This window comes from Parasteatoda tepidariorum, chromosome 7, assembly GCF_982258835.1.
Source record: "Parasteatoda tepidariorum strain Cologne lab strain chromosome 7, Ptep-v5.0, whole genome shotgun sequence".
In the NCBI taxonomy this organism is placed as follows: domain Eukaryota; kingdom Metazoa; phylum Arthropoda; class Arachnida; order Araneae; family Theridiidae; genus Parasteatoda; species Parasteatoda tepidariorum.
In genome coordinates, this window is record NC_141761.1 from 64495947 (window position 1) to 64513025 (window position 17079).

General features: G+C 29.9%; 1 protein-coding gene across 1 annotated transcript in view; it reads right to left on the bottom strand.

Annotated features, from left to right (window-relative positions):
* Nucleotides 1–350: 350 nt before the first annotated feature.
* The window catches only part of LOC147807199 (fatty acyl-CoA reductase 1-like), a 67327-nt gene continuing 50598 nt past the window's right edge, over nt 351–17079 (bottom strand). The window contains exons 11-13 of the mRNA XM_087167951.1: nt 9463–9592; nt 6481–6611; nt 351–627 (exon numbers count right to left, since the gene is read on the bottom strand). Coding sequence (XP_087024077.1) covers nt 528–627; nt 6481–6611; nt 9463–9592 — 361 coding nt within the window. The 3' untranslated portion in view covers nt 351–527. The remainder of the gene's footprint in view (nt 628–6480; nt 6612–9462; nt 9593–17079) is intronic.

A 17079-nucleotide genomic window follows, 5' to 3' on the forward strand; every position in this document is an offset into this window, starting at 1 on the left:
AAACTTGGACTTTTATGCTCCAGGCAGATGACGTAAGCCGAGTGCAGCGCCACTAATTTGCATATTGCAATTTTACTCAGCTACTCTTAGTGGACAACATATGCAAATTTTGCACGGTTTGGCTTACTTTTGAAAGAGTTATCGCTATTTTTGTGATTTTTCCTTAATTTATGATAACCAGTGTATATATATATATATATGTAAATTTATATATATATACATGCTCCAAAAGTTTTTGCATGCTCTCCTTATACATTCATTTGATAGACTAAATGACATAAAATCACCTTTATTTTACGGAATTGAGCATTAAGTAAATTAAAAAAGAAACGACGCTACAAACAAGTACATAAAATTAAACAACGTTATTGTAAATGTAATAGTATCTTTATTTTTCTCCACTGCTTCTAGTTTCTTTGCTTTTTAATGATATGCTATGCTTTTAAAGTTTACTGTTATTATAAATAGTTAATTATATTAACTATTTATAATAACAGTAAACTTTATTGATACAAAAACAGTTCAAACTACAAAATCAGTGCAGATATGAAGCCCAGGATTTTGTACAAAATGTAACTCAAAGATATCGATGCAGTAACCTGGATAAAGCGTGTAATGTAAGTTTGCCTGAAAGAGTGAAATATTCATTAAGTATAAATTCCTTTATTTAAAGTATTCAATTCTTAAAAATTTATTTTTAGTAGTAATTGCTTATACAATTACTGTTAATTATATAAAAGTGGGATAAATTAAATCCTCGACATGAATAAAGCAGAATATTTACATTTATGAGTGCTTATATTTACTTTATATAAATCTACATTTCTGAGTGGATTCACACCTAACTCTTTGTACATACGTTCGTCATTGACACGGTGGATCTAAATGTCTATTTTGGAAAAACTTCCAAGCACCGGTTCAAGCGTTGCATCCAAAAAATGAATTTCCCACTGGATTTGATAAATATTTTATGCTATGATCTATTTGCTAACTTGCAGATTTAATCAATTAAAAATTAGTTTTATCGCTAGATTTGATAAATTTATATCTTCAGTTATTTTGGGTTAGGTTTTCATAAGAAAAATCAACTACAATCAGGCTACTTGCAACTCGAGAAGATGATCACTGATGCACAGACATGTGACCCATGACTTCAGCGCCAGTTGACAGTTTATAAACAAGATCACTTGTTAAAGCCGAGCTAAGTTTCTCCACATAAGAATGTTAATTTACGAAGTTAATTAACATTCCATCATATACAGGATCGAGACTTATATAGGATCAAAACTCAAACAGGATCAAGATACCCAAACTACGTCACTTGCAGGTATCCCATTTCTCTTCGTAATGACGTGATCGAATTTCTTCCTGAAAGATATATGGTAACGCTTTTGTAGAGCGTATTTTTAGACTTAAATAGTGGGCACTCACAAAAAGTAATAAAACGAAATGAAAATTATTTCTTTAGCCATTGGAAAATTGTGCTAAATATGAATAGTTAATTCCAATTTCGAAGAATTTTAATTATATTATTTTAAATTTAAAATTATGAAGCCACAGCGGAATATACAAGTAATAAAAAATTAGGGTATTGTATTAGGTACCATGAATATGTAGTATAGAAATATCAGGGTACTTATGCGTTTCGGAGGAGATAAAAAACCAATTAAGGTACCGATATTAGAAAAATAAATACGTATAATAGGTCCTAATTATCACATCACTTATGAGAACAATATCAGTAGTATGTAATACCTCACTTAAGCAGGACTTGCGTCAAAAATAATTGTGGTTTTTTTACGACCTTGCAAATAAGTATCGAGGACAGTTCGCCAAAAATGATTACAAAAGTATTAGTATCAATACTAATTATCATCTAGAATAAAATGAATTAATTTTGGTAATTGGCTCAAAATATGAATTAAAAAAAAGTTTTTCTCTGAAACGTTTAATAAATGGAGAAAAGGTACTTACTTGTCTAGGACAACCATAAAAGATTATCCTATCATTATTGACACCCGTTAATTGTGGTACTAAGTACTCATGGTATTTTGTTAGTTAATGCTTCAATAGGTATTAAACGTACGAATATAAGTACCAAGATGCCTACTGCGGAAAATTGTTGATAGTGGTAATTTTTGACTCTTAAGAATCGGCCTCGAGCAATAATCTTTATTTTGATAGAACGAACAGTTAAAAATGCATTTTTGTAAATCTAATAAAGTAAAGTCATTGAGAATATTGACAAATAACAAATAATAATGAATAAAAAACGGAATTGTTTAAACTCTATTAATTGTATCGGTCTAGTTTAGATTTGTGCATGATTTCATGGTGTTCAGAACAAATTTATAGATTGTTTTCTATTTCTCACGCTGTACGAAGAACGAGTATTTAAGTTAGTATAAAACAAATCCTTATTCAGGCATTTAAATTTCGTTAAATGATTATGAAAGTAGCAAAGTTTTTGCGATTCATTTTTAACATTACATCAGCACTAAAAAGGTAATATAAAATAGTTTTTAACGACCTCATTTTTTGTGGACTTAAAAGTTTTGTTTTTGTCTCACGAAACACTAAAAAAAGGCTTATTTGAAATAAACTTAGATCCATATCTTCTTGTTCTTTGAGAGTAAAGTACACGCTTTACGTCAGTCATGTCAAAGATACGGCCCGCGGGCCGCATCCGGCCCCCGGTCCGTATCAATACGGCCCGCTATCGCGATATGTCACAGAAAGAAGAATCGTGTTTTTTAGAGCTTTTAGACTTCCCTCTATTCCTCTACGGAAGTTTTAAAATGTGCACACTACATTTATAAGTAATTACAAGGGCAGCGCGGGCATAGACAAGCGAGAGAGATAGACAGTAACGACATTTCTTAGCAACAGGCGAAAACTTCGACTGGAATATACTTAGCAGCACAACTACGGATGGCGCACCTGCCATGGGTGGCAATCATTCGGGCATTGTAACTAAATTAAAACAGAAAACATCAGGGAATTTTGTGGGATTTCCCTGTATAATTCATCAGGAATCATTGGCATCCAAGCATTTAAAAATGGACCATGTCATGCTACCTATAATTAAAATAGTAAATTTTATAAGGAGCAAAGGACTAAATCACCGACAGTTCAGGCAGTTTTTACAAGCTTTGGACGAAAATTTTTTTGATGTCCCTTATTTCCCTGAAGTTCGTTGGCTCAGTCGAGGAGTAGTTTTAGAAGGATTTTTTGCATTACGTGACCCTATTCAAGCTTTCATGTAAGAAAAAGGCAACCCAATTGATTATGACAATGACTGGTGGATTGATTGTGTCTTTTTGGTAGATATGAATTAACACTTGACTGATCTGAATGTAAAGTTACAGGGTAAGAATCTGATTGTCACTCAAATGTATTCAAGCCTTTGAAACAAAGTTGAGGTTGTGGGAAAATCAGGTAAAAAATCAAACTTTGGATCATTTCCCTCATTTAAAATCATTTGGCACAGTGAACCAAAAAAAATTGGATCAGTATTCTCAACTTCTGCAAAATCTGATCACGGAATTCAACAATCGTTTCGAAGACTTCCACAAAATGAATGAAACGGAATTCCCAATTTTCAACAATCCATTCAATTTTGAAGCTTCACAGGCACTAGTTCATTTGCAAATGGAGTTGATAAATCTTCTATCGGACATTATTTTGAAAGAAAAATTTAAAGAGGTTAACGCTCTTACATTTTATACACAATATTTCAAGAGTTTGGATAACTACCCGGAATTAAAAAAGCATGCAGCACGCATTCTGAGAACAAGAGAAGTCAGGTATCTGGATTCTCGAGCTCAAAATAATTACCATCGTTTATAACTTTGATATGATTTTTAACAACCGTATATTATATAGGTACCATATAATTAGATAAATAAAATGTTATAATAGTTCAGTACATTTTTTTTATTTGAATCTGGCCCGCCTACACATTCTAAATTTAATATATGGCCCTCTGCAAAATTGAGTTTGACACCTCTGCTTTACGTGGTTCGTTTTAGGAGTGACAAATATATAAAACTGTTTTCCCCACCTGAAAATCGCGGTTTTTCGTTATATTACAATATTTAATTTTTTAACACATTTATTGATATTTTTTTATAAAGTCTTATAATTTTATATTTCTGTATGTTGAATGTAAACTCCTCACTAATTCTGATCAATAAAATAGAGTACTTTCTGTCACATTTTTGACTAAATTTATGTAAATGTATTATGTTGTATTCAGTAAAAAAACCGTTTAGTGCACTTTTCTTGTTTTAATTATAGAAAAAATGCATTAGGTGGCCAGGTTATTAGTTGCAAAAGGTTAAGACTTTCTTCATCAAAAGGTCAAGAGCTGTTTTAACTATAGTATGTACCATTCAATTGGTTCAACTCGATACAATATTAATGTTGCAGCAAATTTGAGTGATATTATACTTCAACATTGTGTACGTATATTAATTTCTTTAAGATAGTTTCAACCATTATGTAGTATAGTATTAACCCTTCAACTTGTTCATCTATATATTATGGTTCAACTCGATACAGTATCAATGTTGCAGAAAACTTGAACGTTATAATAGTTCAACACTGAGTGTATAATATTTTCTATAATATAGTTTCAACCATTCTGAAGTATAGCACCAACCATTCAATTTTTTCAACTTAAAACTATGGTCTCATTCTTATCAATTCCCCCATGTGCTGGCATGATACATTTTTTCTTTAAGCTGACGATTTTGTGCGGTGCGTTGTGTAGATGGATAAAAATTCAAAAAGATGAAACTACTAAGTACCTTCGAAACTATGACCCTGACTCAGACCAGATGTTTCAGTTACCAGATGTTGAAATATATATATACACTCAAGAGCCAAAACATTATGACCACCCCTACGTTTTGCAATGAACTCTCCTGGATGACGTGGAAGGAAAGTGATCAAGTGGAAGTGGTATTTAACTGTTGCAGGAGAGTTTGAGGAATTATTCTTTCACTTACTTCTGTGTGTGATGGGAAAGGCTGCGGATCTAAGCGACTTTGATAGAGGGCAGATTGTAATGGTTCGAAGGCTCAAAACAAGTATTTCCGAAACTGCACGACTCGTGGGTTGTTCGCAATCTACAGTTGTTAGTACTTATTCAAACTGGATGAATGACGGTGAAACCATCAGTAGACGACAAGGTGTTAGACTTCCAAACGCTATCAAAGAAAAAGGTCATCGGAGATTGTCTCGCTTTTTGAAGCAAAACCGCAGCCAGACAGTGGCTCAGCTGACGGCCCAATCCAATGCAGGGTATAGAATAGTATCAGAGCACACTGTTCAGCGGGCACTGTTGGATATGGGGCTACACAGCAAACGTCACACTCGTGTGCCTTTGCTGACCAAGCGTCATCGCCAACTACGCCTGGTCAGATGAATCACGGTTAGTCATTCATCACGCCTATGACCGTGTCAGGATACGCCGTCTTCCAGGTGAACAGTTGCTCCCTCAATGTACAGTAGGTCATATACAGGCCGGTGGCGGCGGTATTATGCCTTGGGGAACGTTCTCTTGGGCGTCTCTGGGACCCGTGGTTGTGGTAGAGCAGACCATGAATGCTACAGGGTATCTGAACATCATTGCGGACCAGTTGCACCCTTACATTGCCTCTGTTTTTCCAGCGGGAAATGGGATTTTCCAACAGGACAACGCCCCATGTCACAAGGTTCAAATTGTGTTGGAGTGGTTCCAAGATCATGATGCTGATTTCCAGTTAATGTTCTGACCGCCTAACTCTCTGGATCTCAATCCGATAGAACATATTTGGGATGTCATGGAACGGCAGATCAGAGTTCAAAGACCACTAAGTCGCAATATCCCAGATTTTCGTGACCGTTGCTTGAACATCTGATGCAATCTCCTCCGGCCATCTACTAAAGGCTTGTGGCATCCATGCCAAGGCGGGTAGCAGCTGTGTTGTGGGCTAAAGGTGCGCCAACTCGTTATTAAAAGGTGGTCATAATGTTTTGGCTCTTGAGTGTGTATATATATATATATATATATATATATATATATATATATATATATATATATATATATATATATATATATATATATATATATATATATATATATATATATATATATATATATATATATATATATATATATATATATATATATATATATATATATATATATTTATATTTATATTTATATATGTATATATATATATATATATATATATATATATATATATATATATATATATATATATATATATATATATATATATATATATATATATATATATATATATATATATATATATATATATATATATATATATATATATATATATATATATATATACAGAGAGAGAGAGAGAAATAATAAGAGCGCAAGGGATTTATGGAAGAGAATAATTTCTTTTCAGAAATTTGAAATTTAATTGCTTTGAGGATTGGAAAAAATAAAACACATACCTTATAACTTTTTCCATTCTTTCTTCTGCCGTCAGCTTATCTACAACTTTCCAATCATAATATGGGCTTCCATTTGGAACTTCTTTCTGCAGTTTGATTAAATCTATATCATCTCGTCTCAAAGAAAACATCTAGTAAACGAATAAATGTTTTGAATATACATGAAATATACATTAAAAATAATTATACATTAGGAGTCAGTGGTAAATAAATTTTGCAATGAACTAAAAAACTAGTTATAAATTAAAGTGAATGGAGAGAGGAAAATTAATATAGCAATTTGACTCTATTTTGAGTTTTGTAGATGTTTCTAAAATCACTTTTGAAACCCTTTCTGTTTTCGTTCATCAAACAGGATCTGATGTCTTAGCCTTAACTTTCTCGATTAGTGACAAAATAGATTGTTTGGTATTTTCCTCATAACTTACGACACCTAACAAGCATATTTCCTTTTATTTTCTAAAATAAAAAAAAATCAAATCATTCTAAAATCAAATAATAACACAGTCATTATGGAACATATTGTTTAAGTGAATCTATATGACTCCAGAATCACACTTATTATTTTGATATTGCTTTCATTGTTTTTATTAACTACACTTTCAGAAATATAAAACTTTCACTTTCAACGATTTCAGCAATTCTTGAGCGTTAATTTTGAGAAACATTTCGTTTCGAAATCCTTAATTTCAAACAGTATTAGAATCTATTAGAAATGTTGCTTTTTACCTTTTAAATTGGAATGAAATTTAGAATATAGTGAACAAAATGACAGGGGAAAACTGACATTTTAAATTGTGTATCTTCAAGAAGGAAGATATTAAAAATAAATTGCTTACAAAATCGACTTTATAAAACTATTGTCAGCCCAATTGTGACAAATGGTAGTGAAACCTGGACAATGACATAAAAAAATGAAAATGATCTGCTGGTGTTTGAATGAAAGGTCCTGAGGAGAATATTCGGACCTATTAATGATTCAGGGAGAATAGGGAATTCGGACGAAATGGAGAAAATCATCAGGAGAAAAATATTGTTAGCTTAATCAAATCCCAGCGTCTTTCAGACCTGGACACATAGAGAGGAGAGAAAATAATTACGGCTTGAAAAAGAACACCAACTGGACACCTATGGGAATCAGGCCCAGAGGCTGCCAAAAAAAAAGATTAAAGGTTATAGGCGACTTGGACGATTCGGAGATGGAGGGGGAAGTCAAAACAGAGGGCTGTATGGAATATCTTGTACCTACACTAAAATTAAAAATTACAAATCATAAAAATTACGCAAGAAATATGTTGTGTATTTAAATTAAAAGATATAAATTTTAAATATTAACAAATATTTTTTAGTTAATTATGCATTAGATCAGAATGTTTTCATGAATAAATTTCTGGCATATTGTCTGTCTGTCTTAATGTTCTATAATGAATAGTATTTGTATGAGCAAATACCGCCATTGATATAAAAATAATTATGACCGAAAAATTTTGATAAATAATAGTGAATAAAGATGATAAAATTCCTAATATTTTCTGAGCCTCTATCGAGAAGCACGAGGCTTTTCATTGCACAGATACAATTTTATATGTATTTTGATTATTTTAATTTGTATATATTTTTTTGAACTATTGTGCCAAAAACCGTGGGATAGAACGTTCGCTTTTTAATTAGATGACCTGAGTTCAAATTTCAGGGATGTCTGGTCGATACGAATTCAGCACCCAGCTTGAACAGACCACAGTGATGACATAAAATATACTCAGTGGTAAGCGGATCATAGATTATAGTCCCCTTGCAGTCAAGCGAAACGTGGGAGACTTTCGTAGTTTTCCTCTTAATGTAACACAAATGCAGGGTAGTTCTCCAAGAAGGCAAATGTCTACCAATACTTGTACCAGGAGTTGCTTTGTCTTCCGGATTGAGTTCAAAATTACAAGGCTACGGAGTTGAACATAATTGGGTCGATGTTCAACCATGGTTATAAAATATAAAAATTAAGAATACTATTAAGTTATATTTTACTAAGCGAAATTACATAACAAAGTCAAAATATTTGGTTGCTGATAAAACTTATTTTCATCTTTTTTCACTTGTAAAACTATATATATATATATATATATATATATATATATATATATATATATATATATATATATATATATATATATATATATATATATATATATATATATATATATATATATATATATATATATATATATATATATATATATATATATATATATATATATATATATATATATATATATATATATATATATATATATATAACATAAAAAGCTTCACTTAATCTTTTTATGTTATCCTAATTAATTATTCTAATCGAAATACTTTCTCACACTTTCAAAAGCCACATCCTGTTCTTAAATCTATTTTTGGCTCAAGTATGCAATTAATTAAAAGCAGGACATATTTCCCTTTGCTCTCTGTGGGAAACGCTCGATCTATATCATAAACCAATAGCAACTACTAAGATTCCCCTCTTTCTCTACATTAAAACATTTTACGGATTTTTCTTAGCAAGATTTTCCCTAACATAATACCAAGGAGCGCAACTTTTCGTGTACACTTTTACACACTTTCATGACTGCTCTGTCTTATAATTAATTAATAAATAAATTTTGTACCCTCCTTCCCGATCTAGACCTATTTTAATCCTTCCACTCGGCAACGACGTTATATACATATATATATATATATATATATATATATATATATATATATATATATATATATATATATATATATATATATATATATATATATATATATATACAGCTTCCGACAACAAGTATGCGCGGAACTGAGACAGACAGTTTCCTGATTTTACACTCCTATGAAAAGTTTAATTTTGAATTTAAAAAAATGAATGTTTTTAAATGCGTGTTTTTTTTTAATTTGTTTCATTACTCCCTGATACAGCCTAAATCTAAATATACCTTTCTCAGAACTAAATCTTACCTCCTTATCTCTGGGATCTAATTGTTCCTCTACTGTAATAAAATTACCCATTTCAAAATCAAATTCAGTGCTGGTAAAGAAATTAAATGTATACGCTTGCTCGTCCAGTAATTTATACAACTTCACCAACCTGGAAGTAAAGTAATAAAGTAACTGATGATTTCATGAGCTCCATTGCATGCAAAGTTCTAAATGTTAGGATATATACCCCTTCATTTTCAAATACTATGAAACCCATAACCATAAAATTGTACTAGGTTTGCCAGCCCCTTAATAGTTGCATAATCGGGAAGAAAACGGTCATAAAAGTGTCCATTTATTTATTCAAGAAAATTATGTAAAGCCAAGTTTATATAAAACATATGTGTTCATTTTTAATTTTTGAGTGAATTTTTAGCTTACATGTTTAATGAGTGCTGACATCTAATTTAATATAAATCTCTAAACACATGAAAAACTGTCTGACACTGCTATCTGATGCATAGATTGAGAAAAAAATATGATTCCGGGCATAAGATAGAGATTGCTTTAATCTTTTTGGCACATTACTTTTGATCACACCAGCCCTGAAATATCACGGGTATGAGAAATAAAGAGCATAATTTCACCTCGTTATTTTGACGGGGGCGAGAAGAAAGGGGTTAAAAGGATCATAATATAGTACATAGCCAATGAATTATCAATGAGAGTTTTGTTATAAAAAATAAGACAAATCAATTGCGAAAAAAGATTCAAGTCGTAACTAATTATTCATGTTTTATGAAGTTCCTTGGTTATGCCATTTAATTAATCCTCATTTTTTATTAATACAAGCAATTCTACTTTTTGATATATACGGTGAATTCATGTTCTCAAACTCAGGAGATAAAATTTATCTGGAAAATGTACGGCCTCAACAGTTGAATTAAAAAAGACCTTAATTTTTCTGATGGTTCATTTTATTTGCCAACCTTTAATTTAACTTATAATTTGTTGTACTTAAAATATATTGTAATATATTATTTTTATTATATAACTTTGCCTTTGAATAACCAAAGGCAAAACGGCCATATCACTTAAATAGACCGTGCTGAGGAAGAAACAAAGTTTTGCGATAGTAAAGGCAAAATGGCAGACAATTACTGAAAACATTGTTCCAATTTTATATTTCAGTTAAGTGTGTTTCCAAATTTGTATCAACTGGTTTTTTGAGTATCATCATAAATATAAAATAAAATATTGAGGATAAAACATTAAAAAAAAATAACTATATGTATATCTATCTATCTATCTGTATATATATATATATATATATATATATATATATATATATATATATATATATATATATATATATATATATATATATATATATATATATATATATATATATATAGAAAGAGAGAGAGAGAGGTGATTCTCACGAAACATGACAATTCACTGTTCCTTGCTCCAAGATCTAATTCATACTACAATCCTAAAAGAACTACTTTTTTTTAAAAAAAAATTAATAAATAGCATTGCTGTTAGCATTTTAAAATGACTTTGCACTAGCATTGACTGTTTTGTATACTTAAAAAATTTAATTGAATATCAAAATGTCATTTTCCTGGCATGTCCCAAACAATCTTTCCAATAATAACTAGCTTCAAAATTTCCCATAAATTTTTCAAAATCTAATTTTTTTTATCTTATTCTACGTAAGCATTTCTAGAATATACGCAAAAGGTATTGTTTACTAAAACTTCGTTTAAAATAATTTTTTTTGTCTATAATTTGTTTGTCCCATGAAAATCTGTCATTTCCCTGGCTACTTTTATTTAGTGATTTATAACCAAAATAGATTGTGCCAGGAATCAATATCTTATGTTAATAGATTGATTAGATACCCTCCTATCTGAACATGTCTTGTTGCATGAATAAAGAACCAATTTTCTGGCTCGAAATCTATTTCAAAAAAATTTTCAAGTTGAGTAGGTTTTTTTGCTGTCATTTTCATGGCTTCTTGAAATGATTAATAACAAAAACTACATATATTTATCTGAGTTATTTTAAGAAATACTGTTGTTTTCTGCAGAATATAAGCGTCTTCGGCCAAAATATTAAATTAAAGTAAAGTTACATGCTATAGAATGGCGAATTTGTCATTATCCTGGCTGTCATTTTCCAGGCTCATGAATGCCAGGACATTGAAGTGTTACCAGAAATTCTTTTTAACTGCTAATACTGTAAAGAGGGAAAGCAAATATTAACCTAATACCAAGTTTATGTATGATTGTATTACGCTTGGAGGTAATCAAAGTTATTTATTTATTTAATGATTGATTATTATACACAATTTTATTCTATACATATCAGCAACAAAAATTTTTTTGTTTCTTTCTACAGTGGATAAAAAGAATTAACGTAAGCAATTTATGGTTCATCTTACATAAAGGCTTAAGTTGAGTTACTTACTATTAACTTAAAATGACTGTTTTTTAAACTTCTAAGGTAATAAGTCATTTTCCTGGCATTCAAGATTTGGTGAATTTCTATTTTATTTTTTTTCACGAGCAAATATCAATAAACTAAACTGCTGTCTATAAGATATTAATTAGTGTAGCTAAAGAAGCATACAAAAAATATTTTAGATTATTTTGAAGAAATTAAATTTGAAGGAATTTTCTGGTCCGAATTATCATGTTTCGTGAGAATCACCCATATATATATATATATATATATATATATATATATATATATATATATATATATATATATATATATATATATATATATATATATATATATATATATATATATATATATATATATATATATATATAGAGAGAGAGAGAGAGAGAGAGAGAGAGAGAGAGAGAGATATTAAGAGTTGCCTCAGAAAATTCGAATTGTTGACATTGAACTTAACAATGGAAACAATCGTTTTTGTGAAAAATTGTATTGTATTGTTGACATCAAAACTAAAAATATTGTGTTTCAACTTAACAATACTACCTTAATTTATACTTTAGAATTGCTTCGGAGAAATTTTAATTGTTAGCAATGACTTAAACAAAAAGTTTTATTTTAACTGACAAATACTATATTATAATTTTAACTTTTTCTATGACTATACTCATTTTCTTACTCTTTTCTTTGTTTTTTATACATTTTATGTTTTTGTGATAAAATAAAAAACTTATAGTTGTTCTGCTTCTGAACACTGAAAACACAAAATGACGGGCTTCATCAACAATCAAAAATTATTATTATTATTATTATGATATATATATATATATATATATATATATATATATATATATATATATATATATATATATATATATATATATATATATATATATATATATATATATATATATATATATATATATATATATATATATATATATATATATATATATATATATATATATATATATATATATATATATATATATATATATATATATTGAGCACAAAAGATGTGTAAATTCACAATGTGAACCGGATGTTCGTTGACTGTAAAAATATGTTAAAAAGAATACCCATTAAAACTAATTTAATGTTGAAATCAAATGTAAGGAAATAAGTAGCAATAAAATCAAATTTTCAATCATTGAATTGGTTTTAGTGTAAGTAAACTATATTTTGTACATCTTATAACGAAAATTGTAAAAATTAAAATTAAGAAGTAAGAAAAGTACTGAAAATTTCAAATTTAAAATAAATAGCAAATTTAAGAAAGATATTAAGCATATTTTTAAATTCAATTAATAAAAATAACTAATAAGGAAAATCCTTAATGATAATGATTATATATATATGCAATATATGTGTGTAATTTCATCAACTTTTATTATGATAATTATTTGAACATGTAAATATTTTGAATATAATAATATTATTTCTGTCATTAAAAATAAATTTAATAGTTGTGCTTAATTTTTACTTGCAGCTGGTGTGTACATCAGAATGAAATAAATAAATAATTAATTAAGTTATTTCCATTGTTCATTTAACTTCTTTTTTAAATAAAAATTTGGTCATTCTGCATAAAGGAGTGGGAAAAATATTGTTGTTCCTATTATTTTATTATAAGTAACAGACTGCTGGTAAACGTGGTTCAATTTAATTTGATCTTGCTTTCTGCCTATAACAAACAATCCCGTAAAACAACAAAATCTGTTTGTTGCCAACATTCGATTTCATGAATTCGAAGGTTCCAGAAAAGGACCACCGCGATTGTCACCGACATATGTGTTAGAATATAAAGCTAAATTTTCAGAGAAGAACCACTTTAAGGACAAGACAAGTCCAAGTGTAACCAATTGATTTACTACAGACAGAAAACATCCTTTCATCTCAGATATCTTTAAGCATCCTATAGGTGACTCTTTCCCCCTTCTTTTTTTTAAGAAAAAAGGGTGCATATCTCAGAAAATTCAAATTGTTTTCTTGTCTTCCTTTCGAGGGGGGGGGGTTAGAGATACAAATAAATGGTGACTTAAGATTGAAGAAAATGGGTGGCCTAGGAAAAGAAAAGTTTCTTGATTGACATAATTTTTAACGAATAACATTATTTATGCTACAATCAGTAACTAATTTCCCATATTTACACACCCCCGTATATACGTTAAGACACTGAATCCTACATGAATGCACAGAAAAAGTTTATTCTACTGAAACATTATTCTAAATTATTGCTTTTGAAAGCATGCTGTAATAGTGTAAAGCTGATATTGCTTCAGGTAGTAGCTAAACCCTTCAAATAATTTTATCAATAATTATTATTTATCGATCAATATTGATTTTGTCTAAATCAATATAAGTGAAGAGTTTAATTTTCCAATAGTATTATATTTTAATAATAAAAAATTAATTAAACTTAAATGTAAAATTAAATTACAATTATTAAAAATTATATAATTGTTTTACATTTTAAGAATTCTATTACACAATAATACTCAAAAGTAATAAAAAAATTTCAACTTTTTGTTAAAAATACAATGTGACATGTTTTTAAGAGGGGCTGCCGTATTATGAGTTTTAAGAAGTAATAAACTTTTTTAAATGATTGATCTTATCGAAATAAATTTCATTCTATGACGTTATAGTTAAAATAGTTATTCGATTTAAAATAAAAATTTTATGTAGCAATACACAAATTTTATTTGGATTTATTTTACGAATTTGTCTTTAAATGTTGTAAAGAATAAGTAAAATATTTAGTACATAAAATTTTAGTAGGCAAAGTAGATTTTAGTTGGTTTAAGATAAATATCGGTTAAATAAAATTACATACATATGATTATTTACATTTATGATTATATTTTTCCAAACTTAAAATTATTTTCTATAAAACTTACGTAATTATTTTCTATAAAACTATAAAATTATTTTCTATAAAACTATGTACGCGTATGCATACAGGTGTAAGGTTCGCATAAGTCTAATTTTATTACAGCAGAGAGTAGTTTGACTTTCATATAAAAAGGTGGCAACATCAAGAGATGTAAATAGAACGCTTCGCAAAAACATATATTTCGCTGTTATTATTTTTCATTAAATGCTTTTATAAAATATCTCTTCGCTTATTTACTGTATAGCATATTAATTAAATTCCTTGTCATTCAACTTTATCTTATATGGCGCAGCCGTCTTTTAAAAAAAGAACCTTTTTACAACTTCTTCTATCGCTACATTTTAAATTCTTTCTATGAAATTTTGACTGCCAACGAAGGAAAAAAGAATTCATCATTGGCTTCAACTCGCCCAGGTAAACCTATTTTGACAAAAAATAGCATTTAACTGAAAAAAATTTGAAAATTGGATTCCATTACATACTGATTTCTTCTCGCCAAACATACGTCGCCAAAACAGATTCGCTGCACTTTTCTCGCCAAGATGTCAACAGACGTGAATTTTGAATGCCTTGAATGTGGAACGACTGACTCATTTAACTGTCGCCCAGTTAAAATCAGACTTGCGTTTAAGAAATCTTTCGCCCAATGGAAATAAAAATGACTTAATATCGCGCATAGTTAATGATAATATAAAAAGAACAGATGATGGAACTTTAGATGAACTTTTAACTCTTCGCATGCAATCGCCAAATAATGACAACAATACACAATATTCCGAAGGAAATTGCTTCGATAACTCAGAATTATTTTTTATTTTATTTTATAACCGTCGTTGAACAGCCGACCCAATTTCATGGGTTTACGACTACTTACGTTCAACTTCGTAGCCTTGTAATTTTGAACCAATCCAGAAGACAAGGAAACTCCTGGATCAGTACCCCCAGAGGTATTGATTTGTTGTGGGAACATGGAGGACTTTGAGACTCGACAGATTTAACGTGCATCAGTCACCATTTACTACACGGGGAGTCTTCGGCCGGCGAGGATCGAACCCACGACCTCTTGGATATGGGCCCAGCGCCCTACCGACCAGGCCATCCCGGCCTAACTCAGAATTATTGACTAAAATTGAATTACTTCAGAAACAAGTGGAATTTTTAAGCAGTCAACATATTCGTCAACTCGCCCCTTCACCTCCTCTCTCGCAAACTGATTCTAATATTGCAGCAATTCTCGCTACATTTATGGAGACTCAAAAACAATTACTGGACAGACAAGTAAGTCAACCAAATATCATTCAAATTACATCCACTAATGATACCGCAAATTCCATTTCAATATTTAAAGGAGATGCTATTGATAATGCTTCTGAATGGATAAAAGAAGTAGATAGAATTGCGACACTAGCTAATTGGTCAGATGATCTTAAGTTAAGTAATGCTATTTCTCGAATCGCTGGATCTGCAAAAAATTGGCAAATGACACGAGGTAAAATTTATAATGACTGGACTGAATGGAAAACTGCCCTCGCTGCCAGATTTAAAAGGTGTATTACAATGCAAGAATTTTTAGCTCATCAGAGCGCTCTTAAATTAAAAATTAATGAAAGTTTAGTTGATTATATTTATGCTAAGGATGCTCTTCTTGAAAAAGCTCCGTTTACTATACCACTAGCTGATCGCATTTCTATGATAATTGGTGATATTACAGAAGAAAAATGGCAGATTGCATAAGCTACTCAGAATTCCATTACTGTCGAAGAATTAATTGATAGAGCTGCCGCACTTGATACAATTCGAATTTTTAAACAAGAAATATGTCACGCCAATCAGCTAACAATTTATTTCCAGTACCGAAAAATCAGTCAAAAAATTTCATTTCGCACGTTGAACAAAGACGTAAATATAACCCTGCTACTGACGATGTTCAAGATATTACTTGCTGGCGATGCGGAGAAAAAGGTCATGCTTCTTTTATGTGCAGTTTACCTCCTCCTCAACGAAATTTACTTACAACTCAATCACGTAATTCTTCACGATCCGTTCAAGAATCCCACAACAAACCGAGAACTCAGCTTCTGTCAACTAGACACTCACTTAGTTCCAGTAATAATGAACCACGCAGCTCCACCAGTTCAAATTATCCAAATTTACGTCGCAACACAAATCGCAACATTCCTCCCACAAGATCTGAGCCTGCAAATGAAAATGATCATTCTATAAACTGTATTAAAACTCAAACAAATGAGCGTGCCTTAATACCTGTTACTATTGACAATAATACAGAAATT